General features: G+C 42.8%; 1 protein-coding gene across 2 annotated transcripts in view; it reads right to left on the bottom strand.

Annotated features, from left to right (window-relative positions):
- Positions 1 to 24553, bottom strand: part of LOC138204480 (A-type potassium channel modulatory protein DPP6-like) — a 188967-nt gene that overhangs the window by 159558 nt on the left and 4856 nt on the right. The window contains exon 1 of one of the 2 annotated variants that reach the window (XM_069159779.1): positions 9043 to 9225. The exons of the other annotated variant lie outside the window; for it this stretch is intronic. Coding sequence (XP_069015880.1) covers positions 9043 to 9093 — 51 coding nt within the window. The 5' untranslated portion in view covers positions 9094 to 9225. Of the gene's footprint in view, positions 1 to 9042; positions 9226 to 24553 lie in introns of those variants that run through there. 2 annotated transcript variants of the gene reach the window in all.

Below are 24553 nucleotides of genomic sequence, written 5' to 3'. Positions count from 1 at the left end.
TTTTCCACAATCCGTATCTCCACTGTGTTGAAGCTGAAGGGAAAATACTGGCGGGTTTTGCCTGTTTTTGCCCCATTAAATAATTTGCATGTACAGTTCCTGCCGTCCACCTTCCAAAGTCTACCAAACACTTTTAGATTAATTTTCCTCCTCGCGGGCAGTTTGCATTAATTCTTCACGAAAATGAACTTGCAGGGACTTGTGACTTGCTCGAGACGGGCGATCCATCACACTCATCATTTCTTCACCTTTATTTATTTTTTGTCAAGGTTATTCGGTAATGCAGCTGAGAGAAGGAACAGTTTGGAGAACAGCAGCGATTTTAATAAGAAAGTGACAAATTTACTTTTTGCAACATACTTGTTTCCTCTTTTTTTTATATATATATATATATATATATATATTATTCTGGTTTTAATTTTTTAATCTCTTGGGGTATTTTTGAATGTTTATATGTTTAGAAATGCTCCCTACTTTGAAACGCAAGCATGGACCTTCAAAGGATGTCCTGAGTGCCGCTCTTCTTTCCTTTGCTGCTCATAGCAGAGTTACCGCACCTCATTATCACCCCACTGTATGTTGGAAACTGTACTTGACGGTGCGTTCGAGATCGCTCAGACATCGAAAATCTTGACAGACTGTCCTCGGATGGTGCAGCAATGTCGAACCAGTCCACCATAACCAGCAGGTCAAAATGTTCACTTCCCACCAACTTTAATGATCTCGTGACTTTTTACTCTGCTGCCACTATGAAGTTGACATTTGTGGTTTCGAGTTAAATGTCTTGGAAACTGTTGGATGGTATTTTGTGAAATTTGGTGCAGTGGGCTATAACACGTTCATGTTGCCTTCAGGATTAAGTTTACTATCACTGGTGATCCAATTCTTTGGTTTATGAGCAAATACCTGCGAAGTAATGAGATTCCCATCAGCCGTAGCTCTTGGAATTTTTTTGCATGAGCAACTACGATTGTAAACCTGATAAACATTACTTCTGCCAAATATCAGCATGTTAGCATTGCCTGCTGTGAGTTCATATGTGGATGTTAGCTTGTCGCTCTGCATCATGGAGCTGCTGACAAGAAAGTAAACCCTTATTCTGGTGAATAATAACGAAATTTTGGTAGTTGACAAATTCTAAAAGTTGGAACGTGCCTGCAAGTTTTTCATTTTTCTCGCTCTACAAAGCCAGATTTCATTTTACAAGGTCAGCCTGGCAGCATGCCTGACGGTGCACATGTCCAATAAGGAGCACACATGGTGTCAATCATCTAATTATAAACACTGAATTGAATTTCTTTCTCATTCAGGATATTTCCCTGTCAGCGGCAGCCTTGCCAGATCTCAAACATAGAGGAGGGAGTGTGGGATGGCATTGGGAGGATAATTTATTTTCATAAAGCAAAAAAAAAAAAAAAAATGAAAATAAAAAAGGATTGGAAGTTTGGTGTACATTCCTTTAAAATACTGATTCTCCTTCGTGACTGTAAAGCATATGAAATCAATGAGACAAAAACGTCTTTTACCTGGATGTACCTCATTAGTGTAATTCATATAAGGAGTATGTATCGCTCGCATACTTTACGAGTGTTCACTGAGCAGAACGGTGCTATCTCCGTTCCACTACAGTGAATAAATCCTCAGGAAAAAAAAAAAAAAAAATCAACACAGCCACTTGAACAAGCCCAATTACTGCATTTCCTCATAAAAGGACGAACGTCACCGCAATCAGAGCTTAACAAGCGCCGGTCCTCGATCGCGAGATGCAAACAATGTGGCCATGGATGGGGCGGGCATGAAATGAAATATTCACCTACTGTATACTCATTATTTCGCTGAAGCACTCAGCATGGCGCAGGCCGGGCCTAAGTGGGTGATTGATTGCTCAGGGCCGAGGACGGGGGGGTGGGGGGTGGTGCAACAGACGACACACACTGGATGCTCAAAAATGCCTCTGAATGTCTCTTGTTGCATGTGGGACGCTTCCACTCGTGAGGCGGAGAGAACAAGACGCAGGCCACGGCGTGATGCCACTGCAGCGCGTTTAAGAAATCCAATTAACTCCTCGGTGCGAGTAAAATCAAAAAAGGAACAACAATACAAGCGTGTACGCTCGGTTTCTGCAAATATGGATTCGATTGCCAGCACACATTTTGAGCGTGTCTCCTTCGTCTTTTGAATGGCTGCGTTTTTCAAGCCAAAATAATACTATTACTCATTGTTTCCTCTGGCGTGTTCCTATTGGCAGGGTGTGAAAGACACTGACAACAAACCGCCATGTCGGGCGGGCGAACCCGAGGCGAACAATGGTTTACTGTTCGCCGCTTGTAGAGCCAGGGAAAAAAAAAAAAAAAAAAAAAAAAACAGGGTGTATTGTTGCCTCTCATTGAGGAATAAATGCTCAAAACAGAAAGTGAATTCATATTTCAACGCATCGGTCGATTTTCCCGCTCGCTGACGAAGCAACAAAGTGTTAACGCTGTGGGGCGGTCGCAGTTCGCTCGGGCTGAGCTAACGGTTCGGGTTGAAATAGCTACGCGAGTTACCTAAAGTAACGTCAGTGTTACGTTATATTACCTGTTTCACAAAAAAAGAAAGAAAAAGAAAACAAAAAACCTGCCAGCTACTGTATTAATGAGAGATGAAATTATTTTGATAACTGCTTAAGCAAGTGGTTTTTTTTTAAGCAAAAACACAGAGTTGGTTCCGGTCTATTAGTTGTGAAGATTTGCTGCTTTTTTTTCTGTCAAATTATTGTAGACCGAACGTCTTTGGGTTCTGAACAACCGGCCAGACAAAAACAGGACATTTCAAGACGTCACCTTGAGCTTTAGGACTTTGTAATTTTCAGACCTTCTATAGAAAAAAAAATAATTAGTCAAGAAAATATCACAAGACCCGTCGGTGGCGATGCCTCGGTGGCATCTCGTGGTGACACGAGATGCATTAGTGATCCCGCGTGAACTTAACAACGTGTGAACTCCTCGGAGGCCGTTTCCATTGAGCAACCAGCCGAGGGTACAATAAAAGCAGGATTACTTTGACATTCTGTATTGGCAGTCGAGGATTTGGGTTGTTTGTGGCTCTTACCCACGAGAGTTTGTGCTCACGCCGTGTCTAGGAACATCTTTCAGTTGTTTTCAGTTGTCCATCTCGTAGATGCCTTTCTATTTTGATCAATTTAGAGGCCACGTTACAGCATGTGTTCCACATTATAAGCTCATAAACGTTGCCCCGAGACTATTTTTAGACCGGGTTTTTTTTTTTCTAGCCTTTTTTGCTCGTGTGTACGATGGTTGTGTGTTGGGCTTTTGAGCACTGCACTCTAAAAATAGAAATGCGAAGGGTTGGACAGAAGTGTCTGGAGAAGACTGTGATCTACTAATGTGGTGTAATTACCACACCGTTTTGATGTTGTTCGCGGTTTAAGAACAAAACGTGATAAAATAATCCTGCTTGTCCCGATTAGAGAGCAGAGCGGCGACCAAAGCGAGCAGGACGCCTTGTTTTTTTTTTGTTCTGAAACACAAATCCAGGCTCCGAAAGCGAGAATGTTAAACGTCGGACAAAAGTGACCCTTGAATCACTGGTATTGATCAACTGCTCCCTCAAAACCAATTACAGGCATTCTGGGCTTCTCTAACTTTTCTATCCAACTCGAACACATGAACAAACAACAAATAAATAATAGACAACAAAGTGACTGAAGACGAGAAAAACTTCAGACCAGGGAAAATAATGTCTGACTACCCTTGTCGTAAGATTTCAGCTCCTATGCTGCAAAAGATGATAACTCCAGCCATCTGCCGGCTTCGCTTGATTGCTCGACAAACAAATGTAGCCGAAGGGGGAAACACGCAGCATGATGGATTCCAGTGCGCTTAATGAAATGCTGCTGTTGTGCACTGGCACCGCTGAAAAAAACTGAGGCCTGCATAAAGGTCACTATAAATCAAGTCCCTCAGTCCCAGACTGCTGCCTTTCTGATTTGGCCCCAAAAAAAAAAAAAGCTGACCCCAATCAAGTACATAAATATCCCACAAACATGCACGGGCGGTATGAATGGGCCGGCATATGGTGTTCCTGCCCACACTGAGAATTTCAAAATAAGAGCATTTGCTTTGCAATTTATGACCAGCTATTTCTTTCAATTTTGTACATTATAAAAGCATAAAGGCTGATAGAGTGGAGAGTAGATATGCAGATCATGTACAAGTATGTTAATATTTAATATTTTAGGGAACACTTTGCTGGTTTTCGCTTTTTAAATTTGGGGATTTAGATCGTTGCAACTTCAACATATTTCTGGCATATATTTTTTTTATTTACAGATTAAGGAAATAGTCAATTTATGAAAAAAATAATTGCTGGGTTATTTCATATTTGAAAATGGACATTAGTTGCAGCTCAACGCAGCTTTTTCTTCCCAACGCCGTGCTGTTGAGAATGTCTGTACTACGATGTCCAACACTGTATATCAGGCCCCGTTTGATATTTGCTGAAAGCCTCCGAATGCAGCAACAGCTGCGATTGTAATGCTGACTCACTCACTGTACAAGACGGTGGACAACGGGTGCACAGATACCAGATGTCTGGAAAAATCCTGGTGCAAGGTGCAGCCGGCGTTGCACAACAATCAATAAAGGAGCATGCATGCGGAGGTGTCCAAGCACTGCTGCGATTTCAATTCTTCTTCGTGTGGTTTAAAAACAAACAAACAAGCGAAGTGAGCTTTTGACCCAACACCTACAAGTTGGCCCGCAGCCACGAAGCTTGTATCGAAAAGGCATTAACTGTGTAGCGGAGCGCCAAATCACGCACGGTGGTCCTCCATCAAAATCGCGCCCCAAATGGGCCCGAAGGCAGCGGCGGCGGCAGCAAGCAGCTGTTTGAGGTGCAAAAAAACCCCCAAAAAAACAGCAGCATTCGGTGTGTAAACAGCTGCTTCCAGTCCGCGCTCTGGGGGAAACATAACGGGCAGCAAATTAGGCTGATCTTCAATAAAGGTGACAGTTTGTATGTTGTAGCTTATCGCTGGTGTCTGGTGGAATAATCGTAGCTCCAGAATGTCAGCAGCTCAACAGCCAGTCAGCCTTTTGTTGTGGCTTTTTGTGGACACCTTCTGGGAGCTTTTAAAGGATCACTTAAAAGGGCCGGCGAATAACTGTGGTATATGGAAGTTCTGGAAAGTCCTATTAAGGCCTGAGGATTAAGATGCATGAGTTTTGAATAAGATTTCAAAGTAGAACAAGTTTCACAATATTGGTATTTGAAATATTGTGAAAGAATCGACAAAAGTCGGTCTGAAATCCGGGGTCGAAACCTTACGTTTGTTTACTTCCTTGTGGCTAAGGGGGTTGCTCACTAATCGTAACGTTAGCGTCCACATGCCGAAGTGTTCAATAGCAGCTCAGAGTGAGTGAGTGTGAGTGTGTGTGTGAGTGTGAATTGTAAAGCGCTTTTGAGACTGCCAATGCGAAAATGCGCTATATAAAGTACAAACCATTTCCCATTCACCTTATATGGATGTGAATATATCTATCTGATTGGGCAAAATCCTTCATCTAACTGTGATGCATCAGAAAAGTCATGTTTATATATTTTTTTTTTTTTAAAGTGGTTTCAGCAGCAACGCGGGGTTCATACAGTGTCTCCGTCTGTTGATTCAGAGTCCCAAAGAGCTGAATTCTCCAGAAAAATTAGGGGAAATACTGAAAAAAAAAAAAAAAAAAAAAATCCTCTAGGAGTCTAAAAGTCCTCTTTAATCATCTTTAGATTCACCTCCCTGAACACCGGGGTCGGGAGCAACCGCACTGAGGTATTAAAAAAAAGGAACTTGTTTTGGCAGAAAAGCATCACTTAAAGCAATAATACATGAATAGAGTCAGACCAATAGATCAGCTTAGGTTTAAAGACGTTCAGCCTCCAGTGGAAGTTCGTCCATCGGAGAGCACTGACACGTTTTCCTCACTATGTATCGGGTCATGAGTTCAACGTGAGTTTTAGCCTTCCAACATCCAAGCAATGACTACGATTCCAGGATAATGAACAGTGTGATGAAATGGACGTTTTTATTGGGCAGGTGATTTCATTTTTCTACCGAGTAGTAAAAAAAAAAAAAACATTTGCTTTGAATATTAGTATTAATTATTGTAAAACAAAACTAACTTTCAAGAGAAACCCCAACAGTGACCTTTTCTAATGCTTCAAAAGTCAAGGTGGCACCAGGTGAATCTCCGCATCACGCAGCCGCACACACTTTGAAGTTAATGAGGCGACGGCGGTCCCCACCGCAGGAGCGCCGCTGTTTACTTAAAGCTGAGGACTCCAAACATAACCATGACAACCGGACCCGCGCTGATTAGCGTTTTGAATGCTTTTCTTTCTGCAGACGGAAATCTCTCAGCCCATTACGCTTTTTATTTCAGCCGAGGGAAGCAAATTATTAGCTGTTCACCGACGCTGCCGTCTGTGCCCTCGAAGGAGGATGTTTGCCATGTCGGGGGAATAATTTCCACACAAACGCAGCGAAAAACGAATGAAGGCTGGAGAGCTGGAGAGAGACCCCCCCCCCCCCCCCCCCCCCCGCCCCATTAACAAGAGACTTCCCCACCGAGGCGCTTCAAGTTGGCCTCCGTCCCACAAGTACGGTGTAATAAACCTGTCACGCTGAAGACCGAAGCGCCACGTCCGCTTTCATCATCGTGTTACCGTCCATGTTTGCGACCTGCTAAATCACACACCCTCCCTCCCCCAGGTTGAATAATTTTCCACTTGGCTAAGTCCATAAATCAAACTGTGAATTTAGGGACGCAGGCGCATGAATGCATCAGTAAGTTAATGGAAGCAGCCAATCAATAGATGCAGGAAACGAAAGGTGAGCGTGTGCAGAGGTTGTTGTTGTTGTTTTTTTTCCTCCCAGGGACTGATAATGACATTATAATTTCTTCTTAATATCTCATTTTTAATGGATTTCTATGCCTCTGTAAAGCACTGTGAATTGCCTCGCGTATAAATGTTGCTTTTTGAAATAAACTTGACTTTCGTCACTGCGAGTTCCCGGTTTGGAGTTCTGGACAAAAACACTTCTGTCGACGGGTCGCAGGCCAAAACAGTAAGAGGCCAAAATGGACGCCGAAACGGTCGAGGTTCTGGTAGCCGACTTCTCTCGAGAGCTAAAGCCACAACCGTTTGAAAACTAAGGACAGTTTCACCGCATGTTCACGGCATTCCTGCAAACGTCGCTGCTCCAACTCTCGGGTATTATCTGGAAAAATCTAAAGTTTTGTTCCGTTTTTAGAAGGACGGATGATCTCTCGAGGGGTTTCCACTTTAACGACGGACTTTATGAAGAAGACAGTTTCTTGCGAGTAACCTAGATGCTAACGATCCCCCCCCGAGGTGAATTTCCTTGGTTTGTTTTACACATCAAAACATCGCAATGACAAAAAAAAAAACATGTTGAACTTTCTCATAAAAGATATGCAAGGATCCATTTTTTTTCAGGCGTTTTAAATCCAGCATAACTTCCATCCGTGTTTACTGGCCTTTAGTCTCCTGTGATCCGTTGCCACCACCTGTAGATCAGACCAGAGAGACCGCAACGCGTCACTCGGTGAAAGAGCGACCCACAAAACGGCAACCGAAGCGCCACTGAAGGTCAAACCTCCAGGTTTTCAGGGGGGGGGGGGGGGCAATATGGTTGCAAAGAAGTAGCTCTGCACATAAACCCCAGTAAAAAAATCACCACTCGTTGTTTATTCCGCAGGATATGTCTTAATAAGTGAGATTTAGAGGTGCTGACAGGCAGATTTTTTTTTATTTTTTTTTGCCCGTGGACGTGTGCTGCTTCAATTAGAATGAAAACAAAACAAAACAAAACAAAAAAAATCACTTTACATCTCACTTGGCAAGGAGTGACTTTCTCCTATGGAAACTGACCAAAATACACCCGTGTTTACTTTTCATTATGCCAGGATGAAAGAGATAAACACACTCTGCACAAAATTAGGCCACGGGGGGAGGGGGGGGAGGAGGAAGGGAGGCGGGAAAGACGGTGTTCGGCGAAGGAAAAGCCTGACTCCACACAGCTGTGCTCCACATCTTCAGAGATGGCCCCCGAGTGTTCGCAGAGCGACGACGCTTGCTCAGCCATAAAATAAAGAAATCGAAAAATCACCGTCGAAACTTGAACCGCCCGGGAACAAAGTTGGTCTGAGGAGAATTTCAGTGAGTCAGTCGCGTTTGGACAACATCAGCAGAGGCGTGAAATAATGTCTTAATGCACCACAATAAAAAAATAAAAAAATTAAAAAAAAATAATCATAAAAAAAAAAACGTAAATTAAACAAAACAAAAGCTTTAAGGAGGCGTTAATAGTGGCCGTTAACAACTAAAAGAGCCCGCCAAAAGGACACTTGGTATTCACTCCCCTCATGCATACGTCCACAGAGCTCCCAGCAGAAGGACAAGCCGGGGCAATATATCCTGCACCTCCCAGCTTTAGATGCAGTAAAATATTAATGGGACCCTCCTTGGGCAAAAGGTTACCTCTGCCCTCAGAAGCTTCACCAGGCAAAAGGAGACAAAGCCCAAAACTCTGCAGTCATTATGAAACAGCCCCATAACATTGTTGTTTTTTAACTTTCCAACTCCCTTTAACTGGGGATTCACGTCCTCACTGACTCCGTTATTAGATCGGTTGTACTCGCAAGCAGGAACGGACACGTGAAATCCCCCCCCCCCCCCCCCCCCAAAAAAAAAAAAAAAAAAAAAAAAAAAAAGGGCGTGAACTGTAGAAATCAGCTCACATGGGTTGTAACAGATACAAAGAGGAAACGGTAAACACATGAAAGGCGTCGGACGTGCGTGGAAAGAGCGTGCGGATAACGGAAACGGGACACTTGCGACACATTTTGTTCTTTTTTTTTTTGTTCTTTTTCTTTTTTTTTTTAAATAAGGAAGGAAATTAATCGCGCGTCATGCAATATGAACGAGTCCCCCCCCCCCCCCAAAAAAAAGAAAGAAGAAAAGCCACCTTACCATGACGTTGCCCTGCATTTTCGCAGTCTCAATCAGACTCTTTTCCTTCATTGTTTTTTTGTGTGTGTGTCCTCCTCTCTCTCCGATCTGCTGCCGTAAGGTTGAATTTGTTGGACTTTTTTTTTTTTTTTTTGGACAGCGTCTGTCAGCTCTCCGTGCCCGCCAGTTCCCAAAGCCAGACCCCCTCAGATAGCGAGCCAGTTCATAAATGGGTGGGCTTACAACCTCACGGATTGATTAAGAAAAAAAGAAAAAAAAAAAAAAAAACAACGTGGGCTTTCCCCCCCACCCGGTGGAAGAAAATGCACATCGGCAGATCTCTTCCTTTCCGTGCACACAAATCAGCAGATCATAGAGTGATAGGTCTGATTAGATTAAATGAAATTAACGCGCAGATGGGAGGTGAGTTGGAGCTGATTGGGAGACGCGCAGAGGATCAGTCGTTCTCTTAATTTCAGAGAAACAGAAAAATCCTTCTTCCACATTCGTCAGTGTGTGTGTGTGGGGGGGGGGGGGGGGGGGGATTTGGCAGTCGGTGCATTTCAGTCCCCGCTGCTGAGAAAGATTTGAAAACGTGACGGACAGCCCGTAAACTGATGATGGCTGGTGAGAAACAGTCTCCACGCTCAGCTGGTGCTACATTTACGTGTTTCACGGTCATTAAAAAAAAAAAAAAAAAAAAAGCCGCAGCGATCATGAACGAGCACTTATAAATATTCTCAGGTTTGCACGTCTGTCTGTTCAAACGCTTCCCAGTTTTGTTGTCATGAACGATGGACTTTTTATCTCATAAAGGTTCACAGTCTCTGGCGACCATCCTGTGTGTTCTTGGCTGCACCAAGAGGTTTGGTGGCACTAAAATATCATCCACTTCTAGTCTTATCAAAGTGACCAAACATTTCCGGTGTCAGTCTTGTTGTGTCTGTACGTTGGTGGTTCCCAACCTATGGGTTGAGACCTCTGAAGCCGGGTGGGAAGATAAATGTGAGCGGTCACTATAGTAAAGAAGAAAGGTGAAGAAAGTTATTCAGCTCCAAGGGAGTTTGTTTAAATACGTTCCTTTGACTTTTTATTGAATAAATAAGATTTAATTTTTTTTCAACTTTTCCCAAGTTTAACAAATAAGAAGACCAAGCTTGGCTAAAGTTAAAAAGAAAGTTCTGGAAAATACACTTAGAAGCTCTCTAAAACTACCATATGAGTCCCAGGCTTTAATGCTTTATAGTTAAAGGTTAATTGAATTATTAACTATTAATAACCAAAGTTATTTTGAGAGAATGGAAATCTATCTGTCCTCCTTGTTTAAAGAAGAGGCTCAGTGATACCATTTTCCTGTCCTTATTTATAAAAGATACTCATCATCTGAAGCGGACTCATGTTGGTTGATTTATGAACGACTTTGGGGGACTGAAAAGTTTGTTTGAGATACTTTTTATTCACACTTATTGTACAAACACACAGCAGATCTGTGCATGCGTATTTATTTTTTTTACTCAACGCAGTATCGCGACAAAGCACGCAATACACCCGCCGTCAACTAGAGGGCAGCTTGTCTTTGTGACGCTTGGCGTCGTCTTGGGAACGAACATCACCTGAAAGCGGTCATTAGACGGAGGTATCGTGCCGAACGTCACAGGGATGGTGGTTGGTGTAAGGTGTGGATTTTTCATTCAGGAGGCCAAGTATCGATTTCAGGAGTGGCCGACGTGGATCGTTTTTAAACCGATGGAGTTTTGGTGCGTAACCTTAACCACGTGATTTTTCGGGGTACCGTGCGGCAAAAATGTGACACGAAGCAAACATGTGGTGCTTGCTATCCTCTAGTGGACTATCAGGTATATTACACCCTTTGTCAAGATATCAGGTTGTTTTACTATGACAACCTTTGTGTTTAGTTATACTTCATAACTACATAGTTATACTTGTTTAAAAATGAATTTCAAAAGAAATTTGGCCATTTGAAGGGGTCAAGAGTTGAAAAAGTAAACAAACTTGTCCTCAGTTTCCACTAAAAGTAGCAACAATGACTTAAAATTGAATGTCCTAAATTTACAGAGCCAAAAAGAATAAAGCTTTGAACTTGCTGCATTACTTCTATTAAAACAATGAAAGGGCAAAAACCACCAGGCACAGTATTGAAACAGCCACAGTATCACCACTTAGATTATTCTTGTTCTCTGCACAGTGGCTGCAAAGTCAGATGATGAAACGGCAACTTTAAAAACTTAAGAGTTTTATGTGCCGTCCTCATAACTGCAAATGTCTTGTTTATCGCATGTGAAATAGAGCTGTTCAATTATAATGAATGTGCGAATACAATGACATTACCCCCCCCCACTGATTCCTTTTATTAAAATCAGCACACATCACAAAGGAGGCATAGATAAAAGGAGAATAATTACATAGATGTAATTAGCGTGGATTATGTTCAACAGCATCATGTGACTCGAACATTTTGTATTTCCAGAGTGTGGTGAAAATATATTTTGAGCTATCTTTACCCATTTTCTTTTGTATTCACAGCTTTTAAGATGGAGGCCACCTCAAGTTCTCTCTCTCCAAGTTTACAAATCAATAACGGTCTGAAAAACCTCTGAATATAGACTTTTAATGTTTACTGTAGTGAAGAAAAAAAAAAAAAGCTGTACAGTGATGATGCAACCGAGGGAGCCGAGTGTTTTAAACTCACAGTTCACCGAGAGCAGGTTCCCCCAGCTGGGAAGCACAAACAGCACGTCTTAAATCTCATTTAAAAGTGCCTGGTATTAATTACTGTGGATAAGACTGTCAAAACAACCTAATGGGGGCACCGGGCTCCCTCGACACCAGCTGGACTGCTGACAGAGGGAGAACGCAGCGGTTGCAGAGACGGGTAGCTGGCTGTGCTTCTTTGTTACCGCGTCTGCATGTTTTACTGATTTCCCAACAACCCCGCGGAGGTCTGCGATGCTTTAAGGAGTAGCTACGCTTTGCTGCAGGCTCCACATTTAATCAGGGTTTATGGATCAAACGTGACAAATAAAACTCCATCCAACCCCACGAGCTGGCCCCCGCACCGCACACCGTACGCAATATTTAATCCCCCCCCCCCGTGCGGTTTATTCCTCGACGAGACACGTCGGGGCCAAGTTGGAATTCGTCACGTACAGGTGAGTGGCGGCCAAGGACATCTGTAACAACAATGTTGGCCGTGCAGAGGCAGACGGCAGCTGCCTGATGTGAGGACTCTCCGAGAAAATGGTCGGCCAGGGATGGCTAAGTGCTTTAACGCAGTGAAGCTCCACAGAAAAAAAAAAAAAAAAAAAAAAAAAAAAAAAGGAGCAGTTGACTGTCACAGAGCAGACAGCTGCCAAAGCTACGGGGCTGCATGGGAGCTCTGCTGGGGAGAGAAAACGTGCTGCCGGAGTGCTGGCTGCCGCCGCCGCCCGACTCCGGCGTAGAGTTAGCTACGGTACACGGCCGGCCAAAATCAAAACGGCCGCGGAGACACGGCGCATGGGATATCGACGACGTTTGTGACGTTCAATCCTGCAGACGAGCGAATGAATGCACAAAGAAATAAATGCAAAAAACGACATACAAAGGCGACTTCTTTTCAAATTCTTGCTGGAATATCGGCGCGTGGCAACAACAGTATTAGCTGGAGGAAAAGTTTGCGGTTACGGCAAATTGTTAAGCGATATAGTGACGGTCGGGTGACCCCACGCAAACGTAAAACGGGCAAATACCGGTCTCCTGCATGAAAATGACATGCCGCGTTCGAAAAGCCCGGTGACCCCCCTCAACCTTCAACTTCCTCAACTCTCTGCTTTGCTACACAAAGTGAACGTCGGTCGTGTCGGGACGGGACGAGCGTTGGACGTGCGTTCTTCTGGCCTCGAACCAGCCGACATGATGTCATTCTGAGACGCGCAGCTTTCTCGCGCACATCAGATTGCACACCTGCCAAGATATCATCCGATATAATAACGGCACTCTCGTGTACAAGTATAAACCAAACTGTCGCTGCATACGACTCCTGTAAACACGAACTCGGAGCCAAAGCAACTTTTCCAAGCAAAAGACCCGATGATCGGGCCTTCACGCACGAGTTTATCCATTCTGTTAACCCATCTGTTCCCTCAAGGCAGTCAAGAACGGTAATGCCTGTACACGCTCAATCTATAGAGTGGCATTTGCATTCTTTACGTTACAGTGACTGCGTGAGTGCGGAGCGTTAACAGAACAACTGAACGTGTGCGAATATTCGTTGCAGTGTTTTTGGGACTTGGGTGGCGTCCAAGCCAAGCCTCTATGACGAGCCGGGAAGCCTTTTAGACAAAAGTGATTAAAACTAGCCCAAATCCAGGATTGATTGGCCTGGATCCTCAGTGGAGTGAGACCAGAGAACGAGCTTCATTCTGGTGACGGCAGTCACCCAGCACAATAAACTCAACCGAGACCTTCGCAGGACGAATCGATGGTTTCATTATCAACTTAATTACTTGATGCCATGATATCCTCCATGCTGCTGTCACTGTTGTCTTTTGCCCTTTTAATGACAGCCCGAGAGATACTGGACTAGTTTCAAAGAGGAATAAAATTACCGTCAGCAATATCACCCTCAAACTAAATTGAATCCAGGAAACCGAGACGGCCACTAAATCCTTTCCTGATAGAACTGGCTTCGTCTTTAACTGATTTTTATCATTTCGAGAAAGCGGTAAGAAAAGGTTCGAAGTAAGTTCGAGTTCAAATGCGGCTCATTTTAGCCATAGGTTAAAAGTGATGAGTGAACCAGACATATTTGAAAATCATTACCGAGCAGCGGGAAGCAACTATTTCAGTGCACTATCAACTGATTTGCATCTCGAACAATTTTTCTCTCCAAACAAATGGCGGGTGCACTTCCCCGCTGGCGTGGAGCTCCATAATGTAGATAAGAGGCTCGTGCTGACCTTCCGCGACCCGGACTGTCACAGCAATCGTTGCCACGTCTAACGAATTCTGAGGCCGGAGAAAAAAAAACAGCGCACGGGAATGTAAAGTGCACATTAATCTTGCAGCTTCTGTGCCGGAGGTATATTGGACTGTATCACTGCCACATACAGAGCTGGAAAGATCGTGAACTAATGTGGTGTTTGGTTAGAAAAATGCCAATGTTTTTGCTGCTATGTGTACTTTTCTTTTCTTTTTTTTCGTTTGCTTGTAAAAGAAGTTTTACTTTCCTTACTTGAGCTTTTACGCAGACGCTAAATCTCAGCTGAAAGGTCTTGCAAGTGAAAAGAGTAGTGATCTTTTAAATTCATATTTCGGGAGCTCACATCCTAATGAACTATGACATACAGTAAATTGTAAACTATATTACCATGCAGACGGTCCCTTTTCAGTGGCAGTTGGCAACGCAAAATGGAAAAGTTACCGCAATTATTTTCCAACTTCGGGGGACTTTCGCTTCCCTCCACCCCATGACAGAGCCAGTAAGCACATCTGAATATTAATGAAACAGTTGCCTTGAACAGCAGGCGTTTGTCAGGAACTTGGATCAGATTCATCACTTTAACCTGCTCTGCTCCGCTCAGGGACGGATGATGAGTTCCCACAGCACAGCAGCTGGCTCCGGCTACTCACACTTGAGCAGTTCAAAAGGATGTGAACATGAGTCGAGCAAAGTATGAGAACTGAAAATCAAAGCCTGCGTGCACTTTTTGTTTTGACTTTCTTTTTTTTCTTCTTTTTTTTTATCATTTTGCCTATTCTCTCTGATTTATATACGATAATATATCAGAGACACTGTAGGTTAGATATGCAATTAGTGTTTTAAAGAGGACTTTACTTGACCTTGACAATGAAGCCTTTGCAACTTTTAATGCAAGCAGTAGTTAGGTTTGACACGTAGGCTTGTACTAACGAGAGCAAACAGATGGGACAATTGCTCCCCGCTGTGTTTAATGCATTATTTTCAGAGGTAAGAATTATTCACTAAAAACTGTCAGTCAATAGCTTCTTATTTAATATAAATTGACCATTTGTTCATACATCTGTTGCTACACCTGTCAAACTCGCCATTCCAGTATAGGCTACATATGCACTCGAAAATAAGAAAGTACCACTTAAAAGTCTTAGTTGTTTTCAAAATAAGGATTCCATTATTTCAGACAATGGTAGAAAAAAAAAAACAAGCTTCTTATTTGCAGTCAGGAACAGAAATGACAGCTGTCGCTCCATTTGTTGGGCCGAAACGCCCTCCGAAACTGACGATTGATGATTTTAATTACGACTCAAAAATTTTGAACAATATGAACTTAATGGAAACATAGATGATAGCCTACTATGGTATTATCATGATTAAACTGAGGCCGGAGGTATATTTCCCCCTAAAAATAACAAAAAAAATGAATAAATCACCATCGTCAGCAGGTAATAATCCAGGTAGAAGACAGAAATAGAAATTAGAGTATTATAAAGGGGAAAATGTAATGTGCTTTGCTTATATTTTTGTTCATATTTTCAGTATTTGTAATGGGACAAGAGAAGGGCTGCGAGGATGAGAAAGACTAACATTTGCTGGGGTTGCAAGAATGTAAGCAAATTCAATTGGATGAAAGAGAAACACGCCAATGTTAGCCTAGCTTCTGAGTATAAAGAAGTTTACACACATTGGGGAAATACTTAAGTGCATCATGGGATTTTTTTTTTTTTTTTTTTTTTTTTTTTTTTAACCTAACTTTAAAAAAAAAAACACAAACTAATGCGGTTATATTTCATGCTCCTTGGCCTTGTCATGCTTAGTTACAGTTGTCAGTTGCCAACCGTGTCAGCAAACTTTTCATAATCATGTTTCTTCAGCGGCTCCTGTTCACCGTCCTGTAGTACATTAGACACGGCGAGTGTAAATGGAAGAAAAACACACTTGCACCTTCTCACACTTCTGACGGCCTGTTAGAATCAGCAATCATCAACATTTACATACAAGTCCTTCCATACTGTCAACAGCCTGTAAAAATGATTACACCTGGTTACTCCGTAATGCTAACAACCATTAAGGCTGATGGATGGCGCGGTGGAGTTCGCTGTATAACCTGCACGTGCTTGGACGCTTCATTTATCCATCAGGAAGCTACAGCCCCATTGAATCTCTCAGCACTTTCTGTTCTCCCATTTTGCTGATGAATTTCACACAATTTCCCATCACATATGGTGTGAACGATTGGCCTAGGTTTTATTTTTTTTTAATTTTTTTTAAGCAGGGGAGAATCAAACACAATTCATGTGGAAAATATATTTTGTTTGTACACCACATGGCCAAAAGTACTTGGAAACCCAAACACCATGGGTATTGTCCACAAGGATTTGGAAGCTGGCTGCAGGGATTTGCTCCCATAGGTATAACACCGATGGGTGATGAGGCCACATATTCCGGTTCACCTGACAGATGTTGTGTAGGTTTGAATGTTCCTGTTGTGCACGAACGGAGAGGAGTGCAGTAATGTGCATGGAGCGTGTGGAAGCATTAACTTTCTTGAGTAAGAATTCCAAGTTTTGTCGCTTGAACAACATCAGCACCTGTGTTGGTATGGAATTTTGTGACCTTGGCGCTTAAGTATTTTGCAATTTCACCATGGACCAGAGCAGAAAACACGCGTAACATTTGGTGTCAAATTTGTGAAATTGCCAGCCAATGCTTCAGAAACCAAAGAAACAATCTCTGAATGTTTTTGATCAAACCTGGTGTGCTCCATTTGTCTTCTTTTTTTTTATGCATACATATTCCATCTTGATCCATCCGACATTATGATTTAACAATAGAATTGATTCCCTAAAAAAACCACCAAATTCTGCCATCATGTGTCCAGACTAAAGTCTTACAGTCTCTTGTCTATATGAGTGAATAATGGAACTTTATCTCTTTGTAATTCTTTCGGCTTTGAAATGAACTGCATTCATAAATTCTAGTGGAAAAGGCTCTCTTTCATTACCAGTCAAGGCCCACGGATGGCGGATATCTTCTGAGAACGCCCATTTGGGAAGATTGACTACAGGAATATGCTATAGTGTCTGATAACGGGAGAGTCATATCACATCGCCCAAGGTGGTTTCTGGGGCAACCACGTGGCCATCAATCAGCTTGGTGTAATCTCACCAGAAATCATTGTCAGAATGCAAATTAGTGTCCCATCTCACACACCGCCTGTGTGTACACGCCAGAAAAATGGGGAAACGTCTGGTAAATAACGCTGTAAAACGGGATCTGTGTGCAAAACGTGCGTGTTCGCATGTGAAGATAATAAATCAAGGTGGAACTTGATTACACAAAGAGAAAAAAGTGAACACACATTACAGATTAAAGAAAATACATCGGGAGACACTTGGAACAACAATAATTGCATTAATATGGTCAGTCGGGACAAAATGGTGTAAAACTACGACACCTTTATACCCAAACATCTAAAAGGTCTTCGTGCGAGTCAAAACATCCCTTGTTGCAGTGCAGCAATACAAGAATGCCAAATGCAAGCCTGCCCGACATAAGCCTGCTGTGAAAATCAGTGACGGTGGATCACTTTGAATCGCAGTTTGCAGAGAAATCCAGCAGCAAAATATCTGCGTGTAGGGTCAATACGAAAGTGCTGATGGCAGTAAAGATCTGAGGCCTTTTATTTTTAACCTGTGTGGGATTCAACTACTCTACACTCCAGGAAATTACCGGGTTGCACTCAGAAATAGTCCTGCATAAGCTACATATGCGCTTGAAAATAGCAGAATTTCTTCAATACAATCAAGTATTGAAAAAAAAAAAAAAGTCCTTTATTCGGTGCCACATTTTGAAACCCAAGGAGTAAATCTCATCAGTGTGAAAGAGCCAATAAAGCCTTTCCCATACACAAGCTCACGTAGATCAAATTACTCAAGTTTCAACTCAAGAAAATCTTACAATAGGCCACCATATTTTAATCTATGAGTTGCAAGTGCTGAGTGGGGACGAGAGGCTTCTCTATGACTAGCCTGCAAGTGAGGCGTTTAGGGGACATCTGTAAATTGTATTAACCGTTAGCGTCCAGTCAGAATCCAAGTTTTAACTGTTATACAGGTAATGTGAAATGATGACAATATATAACAACACAATACTGGTATGCGTTTCCAGTATCTGTAATCTGCATCATTGCCACTATGTGCATGCACTCCAGAATCCACCATTAACAATAAAGAAAAACAACTGTGCAACGAGACATTTATAGATCACCGATACATTAGTGCCCGGCTATATAAAGTGAAGATGACGTCTGACATGCTAAACATCGTTAAGAGTGGCAGATAACTTTAAACTCCGGGGTGCTGGTGTCACAGCGGGCTCATTAAGACATATATTAACTTCAGCATTAAAAAGAAGAGTTAATGATGCTCAAAGTTTTGTCCTTGAGGCAGCAGCTTTCTGGAGAGCATCACTCAACAGACGGGGGAAGCTCGTAAGCCACTTGCAGGTCTGCGTCTTAAGCCCAAACCAGGCTAACCTAAAGGACAGGGCTAAGTAGGCTTTACTCTCCACCTGCGCATCTGTCCCACTTTCTGCTGTTGTCTACCACTTGCTTGCTCATTTTTAGATCGTACTCGTCTCTGGAGGCCCCAAAAAAACCATTAAGGGAAACTAATACAAACAGGCAGCGAGGTGAGGTTCAGCAGTTGTTGCCATTTCAGAAAGCATCACGCTTTTTTGTTGCACTTAAACGATGGCTCAGGTTTAGAATTGAGCAGAGGCGATGGTCGATGGCTTCACTGATCCCCTCATCTCTCAGACTCCCTGCCATTTTCGCCCACAAAAAGCACTCATTATTATTGGCTGACAGTACATGGCATTGGCCCCCGTGCTCTTTATCCATCTGTATTAATGTGCCAGCGTGTCCGTAGATGTTTTGGCTGCGCAGAATGAATCTGTGTTTGCATGCCTCCCGAGGATGATTTACAAAGCATTGATTTGGAAGGCCGCAGACTGGAGCACAATAAAAAGTGTTGTTTATGTTCAGGCGGTGAGTGTTCATTGTCAAGGGGAGCAGCATCTTGTTTCAGGGGCGATGTAGAGCACCATGGGAGTGAACACAACAAATCATTTAGCTTTAACTGCCAGGGACGAGGGGACAGATGAGACTTGCGCCGATCGGTTATGCAACGGCTTTTTTTTTCTTTTTTTGCTATAAGTCAATAAAATTGCCTCAACCGGTTATATGAAAATGGGCTGTGGCAGTGGCCGTGCTATACATTTCAATAAAGGCGAGTAGATTGGAAATGCAGCAAGACAAGGACAGAGCTCGGGAAAACAATATGTAGAGTCATGGCCGAGCCAGCGGAGCGCCAAGCAATCAGGCCAGATAAGGCCGAATGATTGTCTTAGTTTAAATCATTATGTGCAGCACATATACGGGCCTAAATCCCCTTTTAAAAGTCGTGATTGAAATCCCTTTATTATCAAATGCAGCGACACAAAATCGGACATCTTTCTAATGTTTTAAATTTAAAAAGAAAAATAACCTACAACCAAAAAAAGTGAACTATTTTCTTCTTAAAAGCAACGTAAAGCACACAAAAAAAAAAAAAAAAAGAAAGAAGCCAAAACTGGAAACTAAAACCCAAAAGTGGGGGCTTAACTGATTACATTCAAAGCATGTGCAAAGCTGATATACTTTCACCTGAAATCAAGTGAAGTGATTCTAATTAAGGGATTTTGACCCGGAGGTTTCTTTGTTGCTGCGTGAGCGTCAGAGACACGCATGGGCAACCAGCAGCTAACATCAGGTCTTCGAGAGCTTACCGCTGAAAGGCTCAGCTTAGGAGAGGGATATAAAAAGGATTTCAAAGACCTAGATATTCCCCAGAACACACTTAGGACTATAATGAAGAAGGGGGAAGAATTATGGAATCCACGGGTCCAGGTAACGGGGTAATCGGAGTGGACGCGGGTTTTTTTGCAGATTTGTACAGAGCCCTCGTGGCTCCTTAAGAAAGACGCAAGAGGGTTTTTCTCAGAGATGAACCAGTACTGCAAAAAAAATAGCTGCGCTGGGAATAAATCAAATGGTCCCATTTCCTCTGCCTCGAGTACACCGACGTGAGAAGCTTGTACAAGTCAGGGGGTTGCATGCTAGTAAGATTTATGGGCCAAATTTCCTCAGATCAATAACAATAAATCAGAAATACTATAAGAATATTAAACAATAACACTGATACATCTTCGAACGCCACGGTTGATTATGTGGTCGCACGGCTCTTTTTAAAAACACAAAGTCAGACTGGAACTTTTTGTTTCAGACGAGAACAAAAAATCGTTCTGCAGACTAAATGGACACGCGTACGCGGTGAAGTATCGCAAAGCCAGCCTACATATTTCCCTTCAGTCACTGCGGTCTGGAAAGGTTCAAATGTTTAATAGGCTACAGACACAGTTGTGGATCCCGCCGGGGAAGAAGACGGACAGAAGTGGAGAAATTCAAGCTCGGAGAGTCGTGTTTAAGATATCCCGCGAGTCATAAACACGTGAACATTTTCCAATCCGACTCCATTACATTTGTAAAGTATGAGGAAGGCCATGAGACATGTTCAAAAGCTCTGGGAACTACAACCGAAGTGAATCTTGCTTTTAAAATATTTACCACAGATTTGCAAAATGATCGACCTTTAAAACAACAACAGCAATTATTAATATAGTTTTTTTGGGAACTTTTTTCCAATTCCTAAATTATATCATGAAAGCATCATTCTGGTTGTTTTTTTTCTATTTTTCTGTGACTCCCAATTCATCCATGAAGCTAGATTTGAATGCAGGGTGTACACAAATGTTCCAGAACTACATCATGAACAAGTTCGAATTTTTGGAGTTCACCGAATGATTTATACGATTTTATTAAAACTGATATTAGCAACCTGTGACTTTGCAAAACACTTTATGTTATTAGTTGATTGAACTCGCTAATGAGAAAACTATAAAATAAAACCACAGAGGTCATCCTTTAAAATAGACTCTACCCTAAAAGTGGCAAAAATAACGATGTCATATTACTGCAGGCAGAGTATCATAAAATAATTTAAATTATAATCGAACTTTTCAGTTATAATTTAACCTCTAAATCTCTAACAGGAGCCAGAAGAGTCTGAATAAAGTGGTTTTTTTTTCTCAGGAAGGAAGAAGGCAGAATAAATGTGATGAAGCTAATTTCATAGAAAGCAATATCCCCCTTCCCATTACGAAGCCTGTCATCGGTCGCAAACACATCGCTTGTTGTCTAATTGCATTTAGTCTTGATAACTAACGGGGCAACAACACCTGAGGTGTTAGAAGAAGTGGAAACCTTGTACAGCGGCGAGTAAAACACAAGAATGATTAATGAGATGATAGAAGAAAAGTCTGCCGAGTGTTTTAACAACACTCAACTTAAAGAGGATACTTGACAGCTGCGCGCGCACACACACACACACACAGAGATAATACATTCAGCACTCGTTGTCAATGACAACCTATAGAGTGACATGTTGTGATGCTCAAATAGAGACACAAGTGTCTCATTAGGGTTGTGTTTTTGGGGGCGTGTCCATTTGATTGACAGGCCTGTGGTGGAGCCAGGTTACGGCTATCGGTGGGCGGGACATAGTATCTCCGGGTTTCCAATCAGATTAATGTAGTTTTTTTTTAGTTTTTTTTTTATCTATAAATCTTGATAACGTAGTGGGTTATGTTTATATATCCTTTTGCCACATTTCCTAGCACAATAGATTCCTCTATTTGTCCACATCTCTCTGGATGTCTCAACGAGGCCCTTCGACACACGAGTCCGCCCCGAGCGCTGCTGCGTGGGTTTAAGATTTATAGTGTAAGGATGAACAGCGTGGCTGCAGCACAGAGTGGCCTTTTTTCTTTTTCATCTTGATTTCCACGTTACTACTATCAAACACCTCAATAATACAGAGTATCTTTGCTCTTCACTTTTATATTCCCTTTCACGGGGAAAAAAAAAAAAAGAAAAATCAATGAAAACCGAATATAAATTACGGTTTATTTATAGAAACTGACATCCTGCTGTGTTACATGATGGGAAGCAGAGTCCCACTGTGTCCCTAGTAAACAGGAGAGTGATGCTATCGGCTATCAATTTAACTGTAAAACAGCCAGAATAATTTCTGCTAGAAACAGTCTCTGCAATTTTTCTGAAAACATTTTTTTGTTTAAAAAAGGCCCTTAAAGCCAAACTCTGTAAGTCCATACCACTTCATTGAAACCAATAATTGAAATGGCTTCAGATGCCTCATTGTGCACCAACTTCCTTCACCGAGTGAGACAAGGGACTCGTGAACTCTTTCATCCAGCAGAGGGCAAGCTTACACCTGACCTGCAGAACCTCTGCAGCCCCTGCACATCAGCACATGGTAATATTTGACTCCAGACTCCTTCTTTTGTCGAGACTCATTTGCATTATATGACCGTAAAAAGTGGCACAAGTGCTGCTGCGATCCACCGCGACACGCTCTGACAGCACGACGTCCCCCTCGGATGCGGCGAGTTCAGCCCGGTCTGACGGAGCCGAGGCCTCCCGGGGGGGGGGCACACAGCGGATGTGCTCGTGATTTTAGATATGGCTCAAGTGTCTGTCTTCCACCCAGCGGCTACTGTTTACCGTTTGCGGCCGCTATTTGTCTCTCGGGGCCTCGTCGACTGCTTGTGATACGCCACCAGATGGGCTGTCATGACCCCAGCATTTTGCCGAGCCAACCGCTCACTCAAAAGGGGACCGGGGAGGTCTTAGTGACTCGTGCAATTACACTCCCCGCAGTGTCAATCATCCCCCTGCAAAAAAAAAAAAAAATCACATAAAAAAAACCTACAGAGCCTGCAGCTGAGATGCTGCAGCTGAACGACACCGACGCAGCGCTGCCTTTGAATGTGCGTACACGTGAGCATCACGGCGTGTTTGCATGTTTTTTTTTTTGGTTGTTGTTTTTTTAACCAAGCTGACATATACGGTAATAAAACCTCCTGCTTTCCTCAAGGATTTCCTACGAGCTGAGGCAGGGGAGCGCCGCTGCAGAACCTGATGATGAAGTGCACACGCCAGTGGGTACAAACAGAAATGCTACTGCAGCAGAATTAGCAATCTACAACACATTTAAAGAAAAAAGAAAACACATCAGCGACTGCTGTTAAAAGTGAGAAAATCTATTCTCTCTGTGTGTGTGTGGTGTGTGTGTGTGTGTGTGTGTGTGTGTGTGTGTGTGTGTGTGTGTGTGTGTGTGTGTGTGTTGCATTATTCATCTCACAGAGGTAGAGCTCTCAGATGTGGCTGCAAATGTTGTTTTCTTTGTGTACACTGCAAACAAGTTCCCATACAAATACAGCAGAGGCACAAAGGTGGATTTGTTGGTTGTTGTTTTTTTTTTCCTTTTACAGACGCAGTCAAGACAAACTTGATCACATCGCTGCCAGACAGCAGCTTTTATGTGTTGGGGAACAGCATGAAAGAGCATCTTCAAAAAGCAGAAGAACTGCCGAGGCTTCTGCCATGTACAGGAACGAGTTGACCAACGGCACGGCGCCGTTCTCCGGAGTCAGCAGAATGAGAAAAAGATTATTGGCGCTAATGAGAGCGGGAGAGGGGACGCGAGTACAGGAATTCAAAGCGTGAAGATGATTGAGATTGGATCTCTCCTGCCAGTTTACCAAGCAGGCAAATAAGGCAGGAGGAGGGAGGGAGAGAGAAAAATCAATCATGATTTCCATAGACTCTAGTGAGTGAGTCAGAGTGATAACTGCACATTACAATGGACCCGCAGCATAATGAGAGCAGGGATCAATACTTGGCACATTCGTGCTGGTGTTTGCCCCGCTGTTGGCCAACAAAGCTGCGGTAATTAAGGAGTCCACCCCTCAATCCAAATAGCATTCAGCGCAGCTCCTGTGCTCCATAAAGATCCCTTTAGCACTTTTGCTCTCTGTGTAACTGCATGTCATAGTTATTTGTATTCTGACGTTTGCTCAATGATTGTATAAAATTGAATTTTAGCTTAAAAATCACCCTCCGGACAAAATGCATGCGGTAATAAGATGCACAAATAAGCCACAGGGAATTTCTAATTATTTGACAGAACAGAAGTCGAATACTTTCCAAAATGACAAGGTTTAGTCGAGCGATCAGTTTGCATTTGGGCAGCAGCAGTTAATACATATTCATGGCATATAGGACAATCAGTTCAGTCTTGTTTTTTTTGTTGTTTTTTTTTTTCCCTGCCTCAGCCGAGTCCCACAAATTAAACTTTCATATTCTCATTATGAATCTGTAATCAGAGGAATTGGAGGATTTTCCGGCGCTGTGCTGATGCGGAGATTAGCGAAGTTGCAAATGGCTCGGAACCGGAGGGAGCTAATTGGGATTTTGTGTGCGCACGCAGGGCCGCGGGGCTGTCAAGGGCCAAGATAATCAAACCAGCCCGCTGTGACCGAAACAAGGGAAAAAAGAAAGGGGAGGCGTGAACTGTAGAGGCAAAAAAAAGAAGT

The sequence above is a fragment of the Embiotoca jacksoni genome, unplaced genomic scaffold (genome assembly GCF_022577435.1).
Source record: "Embiotoca jacksoni isolate LCO1_2020_lvr unplaced genomic scaffold, fEmbJac1.0.p SCAF_25, whole genome shotgun sequence".
Taxonomy (NCBI): Eukaryota; Metazoa; Chordata; class Actinopteri; family Embiotocidae; genus Embiotoca; species Embiotoca jacksoni.
Note: the sequence above shows the minus strand (reverse complement) of the source record. Positions and strands in the feature narration are given on the sequence as shown.